This window comes from Perognathus longimembris, chromosome 3 (genome assembly GCF_023159225.1).
Source record: "Perognathus longimembris pacificus isolate PPM17 chromosome 3, ASM2315922v1, whole genome shotgun sequence".
NCBI lineage: Eukaryota > Metazoa > Chordata > Mammalia > Rodentia > Heteromyidae > Perognathus > Perognathus longimembris.
The window spans coordinates 79,770,438-79,789,169 of record NC_063163.1 but is presented as its reverse complement, the minus strand read 5'-3'; the positions used below and the strand labels follow the sequence as shown (position 1 = coordinate 79,789,169).

At 55.0% G+C, this 18,732-nt stretch overlaps 2 protein-coding genes across 2 annotated transcripts; one reads left to right on the top strand and one right to left on the bottom strand.

Moving 5' to 3' along the window:
- The first annotated feature begins 339 nt into the window (after positions 1 to 339).
- On the top strand, positions 340 to 2,202 carry Tmem119 (transmembrane protein 119). Its single transcript, XM_048342766.1, is given in 2 exon segments — positions 340 to 377; positions 379 to 2,202. Coding segments are annotated over 2 exon segments (813 nt in total). The 5' UTR covers positions 340 to 342; the 3' UTR covers positions 1,157 to 2,202.
- Positions 2,203 to 13,959: 11,757 nt separating this feature from the next.
- Positions 13,960 to 18,573, bottom strand: Iscu (iron-sulfur cluster assembly enzyme). Its single transcript, XM_048342765.1, has 5 exons — positions 18,418 to 18,573; positions 17,018 to 17,131; positions 16,148 to 16,258; positions 15,104 to 15,182; positions 13,960 to 14,458 (listed from the first exon to the last, which is right to left on the bottom strand). Exons 1-5 carry the CDS (start codon positions 18,529 to 18,531, stop codon positions 14,376 to 14,378), a joined length of 501 nt encoding a protein of 166 aa, XP_048198722.1. The 5' UTR covers positions 18,532 to 18,573; the 3' UTR covers positions 13,960 to 14,375.
- Between the last annotated feature and the right edge of the window lie 159 nt (positions 18,574 to 18,732).

Sequence of the window (18,732 nt, the reverse complement as noted above, 5' to 3'; positions counted from 1 at the left end):
CCTCCTTAGGTTGTTTTCAGGATCCAGTGAGAAATCCCTGGTTAAAAAAACCAACAGACCCAACACCTCAGGACACACTAAGCCATGAAAGTGTGCCATAAGTATGACTGATTCAGCCATGTCAGTCCATGTGCGATGATGGTGCACCGAGGGAAACGGGGAGTAGGTGGCCTCCTCTGTGTGAACAAGTGGGGCCCACTGTACCATGGGGTTCAGCCCCAGGAAGGAAGAGACTTTCTGGGGCCTCTTCTGTTCCTGGGGTGGGGCGGGTCTGGGCAGCCATGTTTCTGGGGCTGACTTCTCCCTCCCTCATTTCCCTGCAGGTTCTGAGGGGGGGTCATCATGGTCCCCGGCCTCCTCCTAGCTCTGCTGCTCCTGAGCCCCAGGCCCTGCGGCCCCCCACTCCGTGTCCCTGCCCGCTCCTTTTCTGGAGGACCTGGGGGGCAGCGGGGAGGCTGAGGCCTCATCAGCCTCCTCCCCGAGCCTCCCACCACCCAGGACCCCAGCCCTGGGCCCCACATCCTCGCTGAGACCCCAGCCCACGCCCTGGGAAGGCCCGGCACCCCCCACCACCCTCCTCGAGGGGCTCGTGGACTTCTTCCGCCAGTACGCCATGCTCATCGCCGTGGTGGGCTCGCTGGCCTTCCTGCTCATGTTCATCGTCTGTGCCGCCGTCATCACGCGCCAGAAGCACAAGGCCACCGCCTACTACCCGTCCTCCTTCCCCAAGAAGAAGTATGTGGACCAGAGCGACCGAGCCGGGGGCCCCCGGGCCTTCAGCGAGGTCCCCGACAGAGCCCCCGACAGCCGGCCGGAGGAGGCCTTCGATTCCTCCCAGAAGCTCCAGGCTGACATCCTGGCTGCCACCCAGAACCTCAAGTCGCCTGTCAGGGCAGCCCCGGCCAGTGGGGAGGGTGCCAGGCTGGCGCGGGGCAGTGCCCACAGCAGCCAGGAGGAGGCCCGGGAAGCCCCAGCCGCTGGGTCCTCGGGGGAGAAGTCAGAGGTCCCAGAGGAGAGGTGCTCAGCTGAGGGAGCTCTGGCAGCTGGCGAGGGCCATGAGGATCCAGAAACCTCCTCCTCAGCCCAGGAGACCCAGGGACCAGCGGGTCCCCCGGGAAGCCCCTGTGCCTGCAGTACTGTCTCCCCCAGTGTCTAAGAGCTGGGGCCTTGATTGTGGGGACCTTCCCCTCCCCTCACCCCGCGGTTACCTCCTCGAGTGAGAGGTCTCCAGTTCTGACCATGTCCTGACACCCCTTCCTGGACCATCCACCGTCCTCCAGGGCGCTCGGGCGCTGGACTCTGCTGCACCCCAGAAGTCTCCCTGGAAGTCAGCACCTGGGAATGCCCCTGAGATCCCCAGGTGCTCCCCCGGCACCCATAGGGGATGGGGTGCCCCCAGGGGAGCCCACAGTGTCTGTGCGCCACATGTCACGGGGTGGCGGAGGAAGTGGACGGCCAGGAGCTTCTGCTCTCGGAACCCAAAGGGACCAGTTCCGTGTCTCCCCAACCTGCAACATCTTCCTGCGGCTCAGAGGCATTAAGAAGTTTCTGGAAGGTGCCAGCAAATACCATGAGGCGTTCCCCCAAAGGGTTCAGTGGGCCCCCTCCCCGCGGAAGCAAGCTGCTAACATCAAAGGATCTGAGGAAATGCTACCTCACTTTCCTTGGCAGCTTCACCTGAGAGACCCCCACTCATCCTGAGAGACCCCTGCACCCCCTACAATCACTACCCAAATGCTTCTGCTGCATCGAGTCTGGCTCACCCCTTCCCAAGTTGTTTTTATTTTTCCTTTTTAATTTTTCCTACAGCTACAGAGTCAAATCGTGCAGCTCCCACTTTGGAGAGCACTGTGCTTCATTTCCTGATGGCGCCTCTCCCTCGCTTCTAAGCTGGTTTTGAGTTGGGGTGTAGAGATTCGGGGCTATTTCTTGTCTCACTACAGCTATGGGGGTGGGCACAGGACTTGAGCTTTCCTTGTCGATGCCTCCACGCGGGCTGGGGCAGCATTTAGCCCCTCCATATTCTGTCCTCTGCTCACAGACATGGCCTGAAGGCCACATTGCTCTTCGACAGGGGGGCTTGGCCTCCGTCCTCTCTGGGGGTGTCTCTGAGGAACTCTTCCCAGCCCCCTGCCCCATAACCTCCACATAGTTCCCCAGGTGGAGAGATGTAACATGCCAGCATAATAAATCTTAATTTGGCTTGGGTTGCACTGGTTTTTGGGTGTGTGGGGGGTGGGGTGGGGGGAGGAGCCCATCAAGTGAGCCCTAAAAGTGGAGGGGACAGATCTCCTCCCGCTCTGTGATGGGCTGTGGCCCTGGCGCAGGGCGGCCTTCCAGGACGGAGCAGTCGAGGATGTCTCTGACGGACGTCTCTGGGGCCCAGCCGCGCAGGGTGCTAGGACAGTGCCTGTCTCTTCGCTCTGCGCCCTGTGGGCAGGCTTCTTCTTGCCTTGGATGGCAAGTTTTTGTGGCAGTCCCTCCCCTCGTCCCGTGTCCTGGGCGACAGCTGGGATCCAGATGTGAGGCTGGAGCCTGTGTGAGGTCCCCCGGGGCGGGGGGGGGGGGGGGAGGCGGGGGGCGGGGAGGCCATGCCAGCAGCAGCCCTCTCCTCTCACAACCTCACAGCAGCCAGAGGGGGCCCGGCTTGGGTTTCATAACACACAATGGCCTCTGTCTGCCTCTGTCTGCCTCAGCCTGGGAACCGGCCCTCCTTTCTTGGCTCAGCCCAGCTCCTGTGGAGAACCTCAGGAAGAGTCCTAGACCAATGCCGGGATGCTGTGTGGCTCTGGCCAAGTCAACCCATGTTTCTGACTCTTGCCCCTTGCTCCTGAGCCCCTGTAGGGACTCGGGCACTCATCTGCATGACTCTGCCTGTGACAAACCCAGGACACTAGAGAGCTGGGGGTGGGGGTGTCCAGTGCCCCATTGGTCCTCGGGAGGATGTGGAGTGCGCTGCCTTGGGGGGGGGTAAGGGAAGCTGTGTCCCCTGAGGCCAGTGGGGAGTGGCCTGAGTTGAGCTCCGGGGTCATCTGAGCTTGTATCATCTGAGCTTTTCTAGCTGCCTATCACACTGTTCCACCTTCCTTTCTCCCAGTGTCAGAGTAACTCCCACAGCCTCAGCTTCTGCCCTCGATGTCTTGTCTTCCCGTGGGGTTCCTTCTCCAACAGCCCCTATTTGCCCCTTGTATGTGCCTGGACCTAGTGCCAGGCCTTGCTCCACACACTTGACAACATGAACCCACTGCCAACTCAGAAGGGCGAGTCTGTCATTTGTGTTCCAGAGGAGGAAACTGAGGCCAGAGAGGTGCAGTTGGGAGCCTGGCCCTGGTATCTATCTTCTCCAGTGGGCTCAACTTCAATGAGGAATGAATGGACAGGTGGCTGGATTGGTAGGTGGTTGGCTAGAGGGATAGGATAGGTGGATGGGTGGATAGATGGATGGGTAGATGGGTGAATGGATGGGTAGTTAGGTGGATGGATGGGTGTGTGGATGTGTGGGTGGGCGGATGGATAGATGGATGGATGTATGGGAGGGTGGATGGATGGGTGTGTGGATGTGTAGGTGGGTGGATGGATAGATGAATGGGTGGATGGATGTGTGGGTGGGTGGATGCATGGATGGGTGATGGATGCATGGATGGATAGGCAGATGCATGAATGCATGCCAGGAGGGGACAACAGGGTTCTGCCTCAGGATTCCTCTGGCTGCTTAGAAATAGCAGGGGGCTTGGCGCTGGCTCTGGGGGGCCAGGAGGGTGCTTTGCAGCTGCTTCCTATCCCCAGGGCTGCCCCGGGTTTATGGCAGCAGCTGCAGAGTGGAAAATAGCCCAGCTTGTAAATCCGCGTCTCTTGGGGCAGTGATGCCAGTGGCAGCTGCCAAGTCCATCACTCCCTGGGGCCTGGGGGATGCCTGGGGCACCCTGGGCCCCAGTGGCTTCTCCCTTAGGGAGCTGGGAGCCAGGCTCCAGGCAGAGGCTAAGGAGGCAGAGGAGGGCCTGGGTTGCACAGGATTGCCGACTGGGGACAGCAGAGCATGCTGGGGAGAAGGCAGGACACTGGAGGATGCCCCAGAATGCTTTGTGGCTCAGGAGTGCAAACCCAGCAGGCAGATGTGCAGGGTAGTGTGGCGTGCTGGGAAATTTCTGTGTCCAAAGAGCAGGTTCTTTTAGAGGCCATGTTTAGAGGCTCCATCAGATCAGCGATCCTAGAGTCATCAGTCATTCTTTAGTGCAGGAAAGAAGGTTCTGGAAATGCTTGGGAAGTCAGACTAGAGGCTACAGCCAGGGGAGTTCTGGGACTCCTGCGTGGTGTGAAAGGTTGGGTGGGGGGAAAAGAGAGACCTGTCCCATGTCACGCCTCCCCCATGGGGTTAGAGGTCACAGCTCAGCTGTTCCCTCATCTTCCTCCCCCACCCCCCAGCCAGGGCACTGCTGTTGTCTGGGTCAAGATGGCTGATGCTGGGGAAATTGATGCTTGGGTGTACACAGCCAGGGCCCTTGGAGGCTGGTGCCAGGGCTAGGAGCTCGTTACTCAGTGGTGCTCAATGGTTGCTGAGAAGGGCACACAGAGCTCCTCTCAGGCTGGTTTCTCAAATGGAGGGTGGGGAGGCCTGAATTGCTGGGGGAGAGGGTGGACATTCTTCTCTTCGCCCCTGTACAAGGCTGGACTACGAGGAGCACCCTTCAGCACCCCCTCCACTCCACCTTTCTGTGTCCTTCCTTTGTGCTCCAATCCCCCTTTTGTGTTCCTGCCCTTTTCTGTACCGGTATTGGGGCTTGAACTCAAGGCCTGGGTACTGTCTCTGAGCTTTTTTTCCCTTCAAGGTTGGTGCTCTACCACTTGAACCACAGCTCCACTATTGGCTTTCTTGCTGGATAATTGGAGATAAGAGTCTGACAGACTTTGCTGCCTGGGCTGGCTTTGAGTCGTGACCTTTGTATCTCAGCCTCCTGAGTAGCTGGGATGACAGGCGTGAGCCACCGGTGCCGGCTTCCATACCTGAGCGCGGGGCGTGGCGTGGCAGGCATAGCACCACGCACCTGCTTTGCCCAGATCCCCAGATGAGAGAGAGCTGATGCTGCCAGGAGGAAGATGAGGCGCTCAGAGAGGTCAAGACTGGGCTAGGATCGCACAACCAGGTCGTGTCTGTGCTGAGCTTTGAAACTTTGGGGGCCCTTGGCTTCTAGCCATTGTTCTGCACCAGCTGGAGTAAGGAATGAATGAACGAACAAATGAATGACACCTCAGGGTAGAGGGCCAGGGCCCTCAGACTTCTCCAGGGCCCGCAGATCGGCTAGTGGCAGCGGGTCCCATGTGCTTTGCAGGGCGGAAGGGGCCTAAAGGGGCTTTGACCACCATCTGCCTCCTGTCAGGGTCAGGGCCTTCCCGTACGCTCACAATCAGCGGCCGCCATCAGTGCCCCTCGCCACGGGGGGGAAGGCCACACGCTAGAGCCGCGGTGGGCCAGCACCCCCACAAGCTGCAGTGGCTTACCCCGTCCTGCGGAAGGGCGAGCTCTGAGTGGCCGCCCTCAGTGGCAGTAGGTGACCAGCTGTGCCTGTCAACACCCGTGGCCTGGGCTTGGTCCCCAATGTCACATGGGGTCCGGAAGCTGGGCCACCTGCCCCCCACCTCCCGCAGGGACTCTGCACAGATGAAAATGGGGAGCTGGGAGTTTCCTGAGCAGGTGTTGGTCCTGGCAGAGCACCTGAGGATGGCTCTGACCCAGCCTGCTTGATGTAGACTAGATAGAAGAAAGGACTTCCTGAGTGTGCTCGAGATGAGAGAGAGGATCAGATGGTTTTCTAGTGAGTCTCTCTCTCTCTCTCTTTCTCTCTCTCTCTCTCTTTCTCTCTGAGGAGGAGGGTTGAGACAAGGCCTCACTATGTAATCCGGGCCTTGGATTCAACTCCAGATCCTTCCTCCTACTTCCATTTCCCTAGTGCTGGGACTACAGGTGTGTGCCACAATTCCTGTCTTTCTAGTGGGGTGAGGAGGGGCGCTCTCTTAAAATGGGGAAGTGGAAGGGGTGTTCTGTCTGGGATGCCCTAAAGGAGGAAGAGAGGTCAGGAAGGCGTCTCCCCAGCCCTTCCTGTGCAAGAACTGCATTTAGATTTAGGAGGAAACAGTAGCCTTGTGTCTCTTCAGCAAGGCCCTGGCAGGCCTTGAGCCCCGCCTGCTGCCTGAAATCCAGCCCAGGCCTCAGGCTTCCCACTGTTTAAGATGGAGCTGGGGGGCGGGGAGAATGGGAGGGCAAGCAAGTTGCCCCTCTCGTCTCTAGCATGCCCTGGAAGTCCCCTCTTTTATCTAACCTACATCTAGAAGGCTGCATCAAAGACCAGTTTTCTGGTTTTTGTTTTGTGTTTTTGGCCAGTCCTGGGGCTTGAACTCAGGGCCTGATGACTGTCCCTGGCTTTTTTTTTGGCCAGTCCTGGGCCTTGGACTCTGGGCCTGAGCACTGTCCCTGGCTTCTTCCCGCTCAAGGCTAGCACTCTGCCACTTGAGCCACAGCGCCGCTTCTGGCTGTTTTCTGTATATGTGGTGCTGGGGAATTGAACCTAGGGCCTCGTGTATCCGAGGCAGGCACTCTTGCCACTAGGCTATATCCCCAGCCTCCCTGGCTTCTTTTTGCTCAAAGCTAGCACTCTGCCACTTGAGCCACAGCACCACTTCTGGCCTTTTCTATATATGTGGTGCTGAGGAATGGAACCCAGGGCTTCATGCATGCTAGGCAAGCACTAAGCCACATTCCCAGCCCCCAAAGACCAGTTTTCTCATCGCCGGCTCGCACAGACTTCTGACAGAACCACTGAGCTCGCCATGTTATCAATACTCCTTTTCTTTTTGGTGGTACTTTGGTCTGAACTCAGAGCCTTGCATGTGATATTGCAGGTGCTTTACCACTTGAACCATACCCCAGCCCTTTTCAGTTTGGTTATTTTTTTTTAAAAATAAAGTCTCACCCTTAAGCCCTGGTTGGCCTGTACTATGATCCACCTGTTCATGCTTCTCCCATAGCTGAGATGACAAGTGTGAACCACCATGCTTGGCTTATTGGTTGACATGGAGTCTCATGCAGTAAGCTGGCCTTTGTCCACCATGGTTTTGTTCTCAGCCACTGGAGCAGCTAGCATTACAGGCATGAGTCACGGCGCAGGGCCAGGCAACACTTGAATTCTTCCCATGACCTCTTCTAAGATAAGGACATTTTTGTTTTTGCTGGTCCAGATCTGAGTGTGCGGTGTGTGGTTTTGAGCAGCCTGGAGTGGAAGACAAATGTCGGCCTTCAGAGGCTGCCATGGTACACCTAGAAAAGCTGTCAATATCCTTGCCCTTTGACCTGGAAGCACCTGTGCCTGGCTGCAGGGGGCCCTGGGGATGCTGGTGGGGCTGTGGTGTGTTCTAGGGTGCTGGTGGCCTGGTCCATCTTCACCCCTATGTTAGCTGCTTTCTGAGGTGCCGGCCCAGCACCCCGCTTCCCTGGGCAGCTGGAGGGGGCTGGCTGTGCTTGGGGGCTCTGGTGACAGAGCTTGGGGCCTGTGTCCCCAGGAGTTTCCGTGTGTGTGTGTGGCTCTGGCTGGCAGGGCACAGCGCACTCACACAGTCTCGGCCAGGAGCCACTGGCTCATGCTCGGTCCCGCATCCTTGCCTCTCTGGGGAGGCCGCTGGTCCCTTCGGGAGCCCTTTCGTGTGAAGGACGGGGTCAGTGCCTGTCTGTTCTTGGCATGGTGTGAGCATGGCGTCCTTGGTGCCGACTCATTCATCTGGGAGCCTCACACAGAGGCTCGTGGGCACAGAGCTGTGTCCTTGGGGAGTGGGCAGAGGCCTGGGGCCCGAGGGTCTGGGGGTATACAGAGCCACTGGAGTCCTTCATTCAAGTCCTGAAGCTGTGCAGAAGGCTCACGATCAAGCAAGGCAGCTCTCTGACTCCGCCACCTGACTGTCTAATCCTTACTCAAGGATCAGCTGCCAGGCTGGGAGAGGTGGTGCACGTCTGTGCACCCAGCACACAGGGGGCTGAAGCCTAGGGGACCGTGGTCAGTTTGAGGCTGGTCTGGGCTACACAGACACACCCTGACTCTAAATACCAAGGCCAAAGATGTAACTCTGTGGTGGGGCCTTGTCTACCATACCAAGCAAAAGAGAAGGCAAGAGGAAGCGGCCGTCTCCTCCCTCCCTTTCTGCTGTTCCCCTCTCATGTTCTGGGATGCTCTTAGGGCTGTGGTGACCATGTCTCATTCAGTACTGAGGGACTGTGGTGATGGAGTGAGAGAGGATGGTGGATGTGCTGACAATGGGGTGGTGCCTGTGGAAAGGAGGGAGGAGGAGATGGAGAAGGAAGAGATGATGGAGGAGGAGGAGATGATGGAGGAGGATGTGGAGCTAATGATGGAGGAGGAGAAGGAAGAGATGACGGAGGAAGAGCAGAAGGAATAGGAGGAGGTGATAATGGGGAAAAGGCAGACATGATGATGGAGGAGGAGGAAAGAATGGAGGAGGAAGTAGAGCTCATGATGAAGGAGGAGGAGATGATGGTGGTAATGGAAACAGGTGGCAGAAGCAGAGGTGAAGGTCATGGGGTCGGAGGTGAAGGTCAGAAGTCTTCCTAGTGGATTAGTGATGAGGTGAGCACCCTTTCTTTGCTCCCGGAGGAAAGAGAATACCATGGCAGCGTTGCCAGGAGATGTCTGCCGTCTGGGCTCAGGTCCTTCAGTGGGAAAGGTGTTTTTTTCCTGGTCTTAGAGCATGGGTTTGTATCACTTCAGCCGCCATGGGATGCTGATTCAAACCCACTCAGGCAGGGATCCTCCCCCTCTTCCCCTCCTCTGCCTCCCTCCCAGGTCTCTCTGACCTTCCTATGTCCCCTCCTGGCTCAGGTGCCCACACTGCCCAGTGCAGCGCTGCCCAGAAGGCCGGGCTGGGCGAGGAAGCTCTGGAGCTGCTGCTCCTCAATGCTGTGTCAGCGCTTTTGCCAGCCTGCTTCAGCTGCTGTTTCCGGTACACCCGTCCCAGGGGGGGTACCCTGCTTCCCCCCCCCACCCCCCAGTTGTTCCAGATTGAGCCGGAGACATTCTGAGGTTGGGTTAATGTGCTGGTGGCCAGGACAGACGGGAAGGAGGGGATCTCGAAGTGTTGCATTCCTCCGCAGGACAGGCGAGGGGGAGGAACGTTTCTGGGGAGGGGAGAAGGGCCAGGCTGCTGGAGTGGATCATAGTCTGGGCCCGGCTGGTTGTTGGGTAAAAGGAGAAACAACCCAAGTTTATGGAATCTTTTTGTTTGAGCTGGAAGGGAAAAAGCCGCCTGGGATCCAGGTTCTCATTTTGCAGACCCGGAGAGGAACAAGGAGGGGGATAGACTGAGGGAGGGAAGTTAGGATGAGCACCTGCTGCCTGGTTTTCCTGGGCCTCTGACTGTGGGTGGGGGTCACTGGCGAGAAGGAATGGGGGGAGGGGAGAGGAAGGCCCCTACATTATCCGGGCTCCTGGGACTCAGTGGGCACCTCTGGAGTGCTCGCTCCCTGAACAACACATACATGCTCTGTGAATGTAGAGTGGCTGCAGGACCTGTACCTCATGAGCCCACCTGGGAGATATTTATAAGACATCCAATTGGAGAGGAGGAAGCCTTGTGAGTCCTGAGGAAGAGGGCTCTGGGCAGTGGGAGCAGCAAGTGCAAATGTCTGGAGGCAGAATGAGCTGGGTGAGTTTGAGGGAGGGAGGACAGAGAGGCCCAAGAGGTGAGCAGGTGAGGTGGGATCCTAGGGTGGGAGGGTTGGAGGGGAGCTGTTGCTGGGTGTAAGTCTGTCTCCCTGGCTCTGTGGAGAGGCATTATTTGGTAAATGTCTCACACTTAGCTGACTGGGCACTTTCTCCATGTAGTCCTACAAACAACCCCTCTTGGGTGGTCTGATGAAGAAAGCAAAAGAGCCCATGTCCACTCCTGGCCACTACATGGTGGTGGCACAGGCCACTCCCAGCCAGCCTCCCTCCCCGGAGGCCCTCAGCTCAGCTGGAACAGGAAAGGACTCTAACTAGTGGATTGTCCTCCCTTGAAAGCAGTGGGGAGATCCAGACCCTGGGGGTAGGAGAGGATCAGCACCTCTGGGTCGTGATGAGGGATGGTCCCCTAGGGGCCCTGCTGCTGTGGGAAAGTGAGCAGGATTCTGGGGCTCCAGGGCCAGTGGGGCTATGTGAGGTGCTTCCCCCACGCCCTTTGTCCTCAGCAGCAAGCCCATTGGATGCCTGGGACTCCAGGGACTTAGTCATGGGTGGGAGCACCAGCCTCTGCTCCTCATTGGTGGAGAGCACCAGCCTCAGCTTCTCATTGGTAGACAGCACCAGCCTCAGTTCCTTATTGGTGAAGAGCATTGCCTTCAGCTCCCCTGTGAGAGAGTGAAAAGATGAAGTTCCAACCCTAACAAGAGTTGGGCTGTACAGACTCTATGGGAAAGAGGTCCAGGCAACACAGGGGAATGGCAAGCTGAGCACTGCCTGCCAAGTGGACCTAGATTCTTACCAGGCCCCACTGCTACCCCTCTACCCAATCCCCCTCTACCCAATCCTGCTGCTGAAGTCCTCTTCCATGGGCCTGGTGGGTCCCAGGAGCCCCCTCATGAGAATGCTCAGTATAGAAATCTCCATCTCAGGGTTTTTTTTTGAAGAATTGAACTGTAACACCAGTGGTGATGATGGTGTTAAGATGGTGATGGTGATGGTGGTGTGGTGGTGGTGATAACTGACATTTACTGGACACTCACCACATTCTTGACACTATGCTTTTTTCACTTCATAGTTAATATTTAACTGCATTCTCACAAAAATCCCATGACTTAGGAGCTACCGTTATGACTTCAGAAAGGGAAAATGAGATTTAGAGAGGTTAAATACTTGCCATCATGGAAGAGCTGGGACTAGAACATGAACTCCCAAACTCCTACCCAAAATTCCCTATTGTCCTCAGTCTCTGTTGTAGGGGGGCAGTGGGGATGGCTTGTGTTTCAACTGAGCCTTGCTTTGACACACTGAACAGAGGCTCCTGAGGCACCTGGAAATTTGCTGTCCTCACCAGGAGCCTCTTGCGACTCTTCTGGGAGCTGGGTTTCTCTGGAGTGAGGCCTGGGGCAGGGTGTGTGTGGGGGGGGGGGGGGCCCTGGGGCAGGGTGTGTGTGTGTGTGTGTGTGTGTGAATCCTTTTTTTGGGGGGGGCAAGTCCTGGGCCTTGGACTCAGGGCCTGAGCACTACCCGGGCTTCCTTTTGCTCAAGGCTAGCACTTGCCACTTGAGCCATAGCGCCACTTCTGGCCTTTTCTATATATGTAGTGCTGAGGAATCGAACCCAGGGCTTCAAGTATATGAGGCAGGCACTCTTGCCACTAGGCCATATTCTCAGACCAGTGTGTGACAATCTTTAAGACTGGACCTGGCGAACAGCTGCGCTCCATGGTGTCAGGGAGCAAGTAGGCTTGTGAAGGAATGTGTGGCACTAGTCACTCTGGGTGTCTCTGAGACGGGTGTGGCCAGGCCATGGGTGTGTTCCCCGCTGAAGACTCCCTGGACTGTTGTTCAGTAGCAGTGTAGCAATAATGGTTTCTAGGGCTGGGGATATAGCCTAGTGGCAAGAGTGCCTGCCTCGGATACACGAGGCCCTAGGTTCGATTCCCCAGCACCACATATACAGAAAACGGCCAGAAGTGGCGCTGTGGCTCAAGTGGCGGAGTGCTAGCCTTGAGCGGGAAGAAGCCAGGGACAGTGCTCAGGCCCTGAGTCCAAGGCCCAGGACTGGCCAAAAAAACAAACAAACAAAAAAAAAAATAATGGTTTCTAGCCACCACCAGTGCTCAGAGGCACAATATCACTGCAGGAGGGAGGCAGGACAGCAGGGAGGAGAGCATGGGGCTCTGCTCTGTCCCCGTCTGCCACCACCACCACCTCCTGCTTGCCTTGACCTTGGACGCATCGCTTTACCGTTTCCTTCCCTGGTCTGTCAGATGGGATATTCAGAGTAGTTAGTATTGTGGGCAGATGAGAAAATATAAATTCCTAAATAGAGCCTTGCTCGATACCTCTCATATATATATATATGTACATATATATATAATATATATTTGTTGTTGTTGTTTTGTTTTGTACTGGACCTGAACTCACGGCCTTACCCTTACCCAGTTTTTTCATTCATAGCTGGTGCTTTACCACTTTGATCCACACCACCAGCCTGGATTTTTCCTAATTAAAAGTGAAGTCTTGTGTTCTCTTCTGCCCTGCTGGCTTCAAACCATAGTCCTCTGGATCTCTTCCTCCTGAGTAGCTAGGATTACGGGGGTGAGCCAGTGACGCCTGGCTCAAAGAAAACTAAACATTGAGACAGAGAGTTTGTATACAACACTGCTGCATGTGGGCCTCTAAAGCCATGCATTTTGATGTGATCGTAAATCCAGGAACAATTGGGAAAGGTGAAATGAGAGGGGGGTGGTGGCTTGAAGGGGTGGGAGGTGGGCCGAGCAATCTCAGTGGGAGTTCCACCCTAGCTGCATGTGCAGGGCAGTTATTTCATCTCTGTGAACATGTTTCTTGTCTGTCCATCTTCCCATAAACCACCCACCCCTCTGGGGATGAGGGTCAGATTGAAGGGGTCCATGGTTGGGGTATGAGGAAGGGCTCCCTTCCTTTATGACAGGTTTAGAGTGAGGCTGGACTTGTGTTCTGTCGTGTGGGAAGGGGCAGAAGGATCTGTTCCTTAGCCCTGAGCGGGAGCCCTAGTTTGAAATTTTGTCGGTCTCAGAGGGGGGCCATGAGAAACACAGATTCGAAATGGCAGGGCCTGACACAGAACAGAGCTGAGGGCTCCACTGACTCAGCCCATCTGACCAGACCGCCCATGGGAGGGGCCACAGAGGTGCTAAGACGCCCCTTGGTGACTTCAAAAATCCCATTTTGAGCTGCGTGAAAGGCACCTGTGGCCCTTGTGTGGCCCAAACTGGACCTGCCCAGAAAAAGGTTAGTCTAATCTAAGTTAAAGAAAAATAGCCCTTTCTCTCAGCTGCCCTAGCACCAGGGTGTGGGAGGGGTGGGCAGGTCATAGACCGCACTGGAGAATTCAATCCAACTTTCAGGGAACATTGGGCATGACAGAAATGTCTCTTTCTCAAATGACAAGGCAAAGTGGGGACTTGTGGTGCTGCCACATGCCACGGACAGACGGCCCAGCATGGAGGGCGGGCCTGTGAATTACAAAGTGGGGACACCATGCAGGACAATTTGCCATGGGTCCACCCAAGCTTCTAATTTGAGACTCTGAGCTGCCTTGGTCTGTGGTCCCACCCGCCGGGACAGTGGCCTTTGAAGTCCACCGCTCCTCAACCAGAACTCAGAGCATTAAAGAAACGAAGTATTTTTTAAACAAAGGAGGTATATTTTAGAAGCTTGTGCTTGAACAAAAAGCCACTGCCGGAACACACAAACCCACTTTTGAAGTTCACTCCATTAGTTTCACTGGGAAATATCCTCCTTCGGTGATCTGATGTGGGCACTTGGAATGCCAGGGCTTCGGCAGCAGACTTACTAGAACATGTGGTTGTGGGTCAGAGGCAGCCATGAAGGCTAAAGAAATTTCAGAAACAGTAGGCTGCTTCCTCCTGGTGGCGGCTTGGCTCTCAAGTTGGGGCACCACCACCGCCCACCCAGACCTGTGCTTCTGCATTCCCCCTCCTCTAGGGGGTCCTGGCGTTTGGTCCCCAGGTTTGTGGCGTCACCTCAGCCAGTGTTTTGGAGATTGCACACACACTGGTGAAATGACAACAAAAACCTTCAGGACTGTGTCAGCAGCTTAGCAGTAGAGTGACTTCTGCCTTCCACCATCGGTGTGAAACTCTTCCAGGAAAGCTATGCAGGTCGCCAGGGTCACCTGGGGGGGCGGGGGCAGCACTTGGAGGTGAGTGAGGGATGCAAGGGACAGAAGCCGCCATCTTACATTACATTCTTTTATTATATGTGTGAATATATATATGCAGATCTGTTCTATGTACATCAACTAGTCCTATCAAACAATCAAACGAAGGCATTCTGCGGATAATCCTTCCCCCAAATAGATTGAGGTTAGATTAAATATTTATGCACTTTTCAGGTTATCAAAACTCATGACTCCAGTACTGATGTCAGTTCTGAACCCATATACAGAAATTCAAAATATTTACTAAGTGCATTAAGGCAACCAGAGTGGGCTGAAAGAAACAACGGGATTCAGAATAATTGAGTGGTGTATTTTGCCAGTGTCAGTCACAATGTGCATGAAAGGTATTGTGTGCGTCTCAGCTTCCGGTGTGCATCTGGGTAGGTGTGCATCTAGGTGGGTGGGCAGGGGGTTGGCTGCCTGACTGGCTCATTTCTTCTCTGTCTCTCCTTTGCCTTCCTGTTTCAGTTTGTAATCAGCCAAGGCAGCTTTGATTGCGTCTTCTGCCAGCACTGAAAGGAACAGAGGAAAGACAGCCTGGGCTTAAACACTAGGGATGTGGCCCAGGAAGAGGTTCCTTGTGAACCGGGGTACCTCTGTGCCAGGGCCTAACAGAGAAGCAGCCTAGCTGGGTGCTGGGTGAGCGGGCCAGCTGCAGGTGGCTTTGGGGACATGTTGGGGCTGGGGCTTTGGCTAGCTCTGCAGCCTCTTGGGACATACTGTCTCTCCTCAACAACCTGATGGTCCTGCTGTTCCTGCTGGGACAGGGAGAAGACCCTGAGCAGGGGCAGAAGAAATGCCAGTTCTCATCAGTTGTGGGGACGTGGACTCATGTCCACACTGGGCTTGAGGCCTCCCCTCCTTATCAGCTGTGTGATGGGGTACCTTTACCTAAACCCTCCCCTCGAGAAGGGGGGGGTCATGGGCCACCACCAGGGGATGTCAGTGAGTCAGCCTGGCACACCCCACCTCCCAGCAGGACTCTGAGTCTTTGGCTTGATACCATGGGGCTCTGCCCTGCAGATGGCTACAAGGACTAACACCATGAGTGCTAATTCTCTCCCAGTGATATATGTTACAAAGGCCACATGATCAAATAGGACCCATGAGTCATGTCTCTGCCAGGGCCCCTGCCGGTAGCATGAGAGGGCACTCACTGGAGCAGTGCAGTTTCACAGGGGGCAGGCAGAGCTCCTTGGCAATATCCGTGTTTTTGATGGTCAAGGCTTCATCCACCTGAGAGACAGGGGGAAGAGGAGACAGGGAAGAGGGGTACGTGGCAGAGGCTACCTCTCACATGGGCCAGACTTAAGACTCCCAAGAAAGTTCAAGAATATCAACAACTTAGAGAATGCCAGGGTTTCTTTTCTATTCTGTTTTGTCAGAGGGACACATTAGGATCATTTTCCTGTGTATGTGGCAAAATACCACCCAACCCCCTAAACAAATGAACATGACCCATCAAGAGCCTCAGCGACATCTGACAAGCCGGTCCATAATCTCTGATGAGAGAAAAAAAAGTTTTTTTTTTTTTGTGCCAGTCCTGGGGCTTGGACTCAGGGCCTGAGCACTGTCCCTGGCTTCTTTTTGCTCAAGGCTAGCACTCTACTATTTGAGCCATGTCGTCACTCCCAGATTTTTCTGTTTATGTGGTGCTAAGGCAAGCACTCTACCTCTAAGCCACATTCCCAGCCCTGAGGAAAAAAAAAGTTTTAAAGGGAAAAAAACATAACCCATCTGAGTAGGGAGAAATTAAAACAGGTATTTTGACCAATATTTTTAAGAAGTCATGGTTACTATTTTTCTTTTGTTGGCTGTGGTGCTTGAACTCAGGGCCTGGACACTGTCCCTAAGCTCTTTCACTCAAGGCTTTCCACTTTGAGCCACAGTACCACTTGTGATTTTCTGGTGGTTAATTGGAGATAAGAGTCTCAGGGACTTTCCTGCTCTAGCTGGCTTCCAACTGTGATCCTCAGATCTCAGCCTCCTGAATAGCTAGGATTACAGGCGTGAGCTACTGGTGCCCAGCTCCTATTTTTCTTTTTGAGATAGGATACTGATATGGAGCCCAGGCTGGCTTTGAACTTGCAGTCCTCCTGACTTGACCTTTTAGGTTGATGCTTTTCTCAAAAGGCTCTGAGAGAGGCAGTGAGGCTGATAATAAGGCCATTTAACTCCATCACCCTTGTGAGCAACCTTACCGTCTTCCCTTTCACCCATTCCGTGGCTAAGGAGCTAGAGGCAATTGCAGAACCACAGCCAAATGTTTTAAACCTGGCATCCACAATCTTGCCGTTTTCGTCCACTTGAATCTAGAAGGAAGATAAAGGTTAAGTGGCGGCTCCTGGGGCCGCCCCTGGAAGTCAGGAGCCTGGCACCTGTGTGCGCGCAGCTCACCTACATGAACTCTGGGCTGGCTGTTCACACTAAAAATTATGCATTCAATTCTGCTGCTTTATTCCAAAGAGCTCAGTGATGAGAAATGAAACCTAGAACCCAAACAGGCAAGATAGGATGGAAAATAACACCCCTCCCCCACATTTTGATTTGATTGTGACCCAGCTGTTGTTTGGGTGAATTCTGAGGATGGCTCCTCACGACTGCTGGGGCAATCTGGGAGAGCCTGCAAGCAAGGGCTCTGGTGAGTCCTTTTCTCTTGGGCACCAAAGTACAATTAAGAGTTCCCTCCTGCCTTATTTCTATTGTTCAAGACGGGTATGAAGACCTCCAGTGAGCTGCCTGCGCATTATAAAGGAGACAGTTCTGGTTTATACAAAGCGTTCTTTTCTACCTTCCATCACTTCCAGTCTAAGAGAGGTCCTGTTTATCTTGTTCTGCTTGGAGTTTTTCTTTGAAGGAGGAATTGTAACTGAGAAGCCAGCATAAAGGCTACAGCAGCAGGAGAGCTGGGCCTTGACCCCAGGCTCCTGTCTAACACTGACTCATTCTGCCTCAGGGGAAGAGAGCCAAGAGATGTAATGAAATGCTTTAAGTGCAAGACCACTGGGAAGCACAGGGGGAGAGGGGCCACTGTTACTGACACTGAAGAGGAACACATGAACGGGCTGCACCTGTAATTTCATGACGTCACCACATGCTGGAGCACCCACCAAGCCTGTGCCGACGTTTTTAGATGTCTTGTCGAGGGAGCCCACGTTTCTAGGATTTTCATAATGATCCACAACCTGAAACCACAGGGTGAAGACAATTTATGATTAGTCAACACCCTGAACCTGGTAGAGCAGGGAAGACTACGTACCTGGCAGAGACCCCTAACTCTTTCTGTACCTCCTTTCCATCTACTTCAGATACTGGAAGCGCTTCTGAAGATTGGGGCCAAACAACACCACCAAACCCAAACCTCACACCATCAGTGAAGTCATGTCTAAGTTCAGAGCTTCCAACAGAGACAACCACTTGACTTTTAAACACCCACATCACCAGATTTGGCTGCAATACCATTTGTGTTATTTCCAGATCAAATCCATTCTCAGCAGGGAATAATTATCTAAAGAATTCCAAGAGTCAGTGTGTCACAGGAATGGAAGGCTTTCTTAGAAGCTTCAAGGTGACTGTTACAAAACAAGCAATTCTAGGGAACAGCGCCATTGCAGCACTGCAGCACCCCCTGGTGTTCAAGGCCCGGCAGTCCAAGCTCCTTCGGCTCTGTCTGAGGTCAACAAAACACACCGGACGGAATAAACACTATGAAAACCGACACACGCAAGGCTTTAATAACCCTGGGGTTTGCCCACCTATCAGCAACGAGCTTCCCGCTCCACATCCGGCCACGGATCTACCTCTCTCAGGCAGTCACAACATGCCAGCTGTAGTTTTTACTTCTAGCTGATGTTATGTTATTTTTAGTTGTTGCCGAAGTGAATTTCCCATCTAAGGACTTTAACGGCCCCAGAAGGCAAAGGGCCACAAACTACGTACCTATCACTCTTGTTCCCACCTGGAAACCCCAAACTTCTTGCTTGTTGTTTTATGTATGACCCCTCTCAGGGGCTCTGCGCCCTTAAAACCATCACAACGCCACACAGGGTGTCCACATGGGGCGAAATGTGTGCCAGGCACTGCGCCTTATCTCTCGCAGGGGACAGACGGCTGAACCCCGCTTTCACACGAGAGTGGGGGAACAGGCCCAGGGAGGGGCCGTGGCCGGCCAGGCCGGTCCAGGCGCATTTAGCCGGGGCCGCGGGGCGATGGCGCCGGCGAAATGTACCTGGACCCGGGGTGACAGGAATAAAGGGACCCTCCCTCCCGGGTTGCCGGAAGGTTACCAGTTAGCACCACGAGGCCGTGGATAGCGGCAGGGTCCGTGGCGGTCGCCGCCCCCCTCGCGGTTGCCGTTATCCGGGTACCGGGGGACAGGGGAGCCGGCCGCTTCCCCCAGCCTAGGGGCCCGCCCGGAGTGTGGTCGCCTCGGTTCTTTCGGCGGCCCGCGCACCCCATGGCCCGCCCGTACCTTCTTGTGATACAGCCGGGCCGGAGCTGACAGCTCTCGGGCTGGCAGGCGCGGACTGCGGAGCAGCAAGGCGGACGCGGCCCGCCTTAGACGGCCCGCTCCCACCGCCGCCATTTTGCCGGCTTGCACCTGCGTCAGCCTAGAGCGACGTTGACGGGAAGGTGAGCCGGCGAGTCTCTGACGCCACCAGGACTCTGCGCCTGCGCACTCTGGCTCCAGGAATGCAAGCGGATTCGGGCCCTGCCTTGGCCACGCCCCTCGCGGGGGCGCAGAGCGGGAAAGTCTTAAATCGCAGTAGGGTTTGTCCCGGGTATC

What these genes read in the sequence shown, in the direction of transcription:
- Iscu (XM_048342765.1), bottom strand. Translation starts at nt 18,531, where the DNA reads ATGGCGGCGGTGGGAGCGGGCCGTCTAAGGCGGGCCGCGTCCGCCTTG. An exon ending in CCCGGCTGTATCACAAGAAG is followed by an intron (nt 17,132 to 18,417) that starts GTACGGGCGGGC and finishes CTGTGGTTTCAG; the next exon opens with GTTGTGGATCATTATGAAAA. An exon ending in AATGGGTGAAAGGGAAGACG is followed by an intron (nt 15,183 to 16,147) that starts GTAAGGTTGCTC and finishes CCTGTCTCTCAG; the next exon opens with GTGGATGAAGCCTTGACCAT.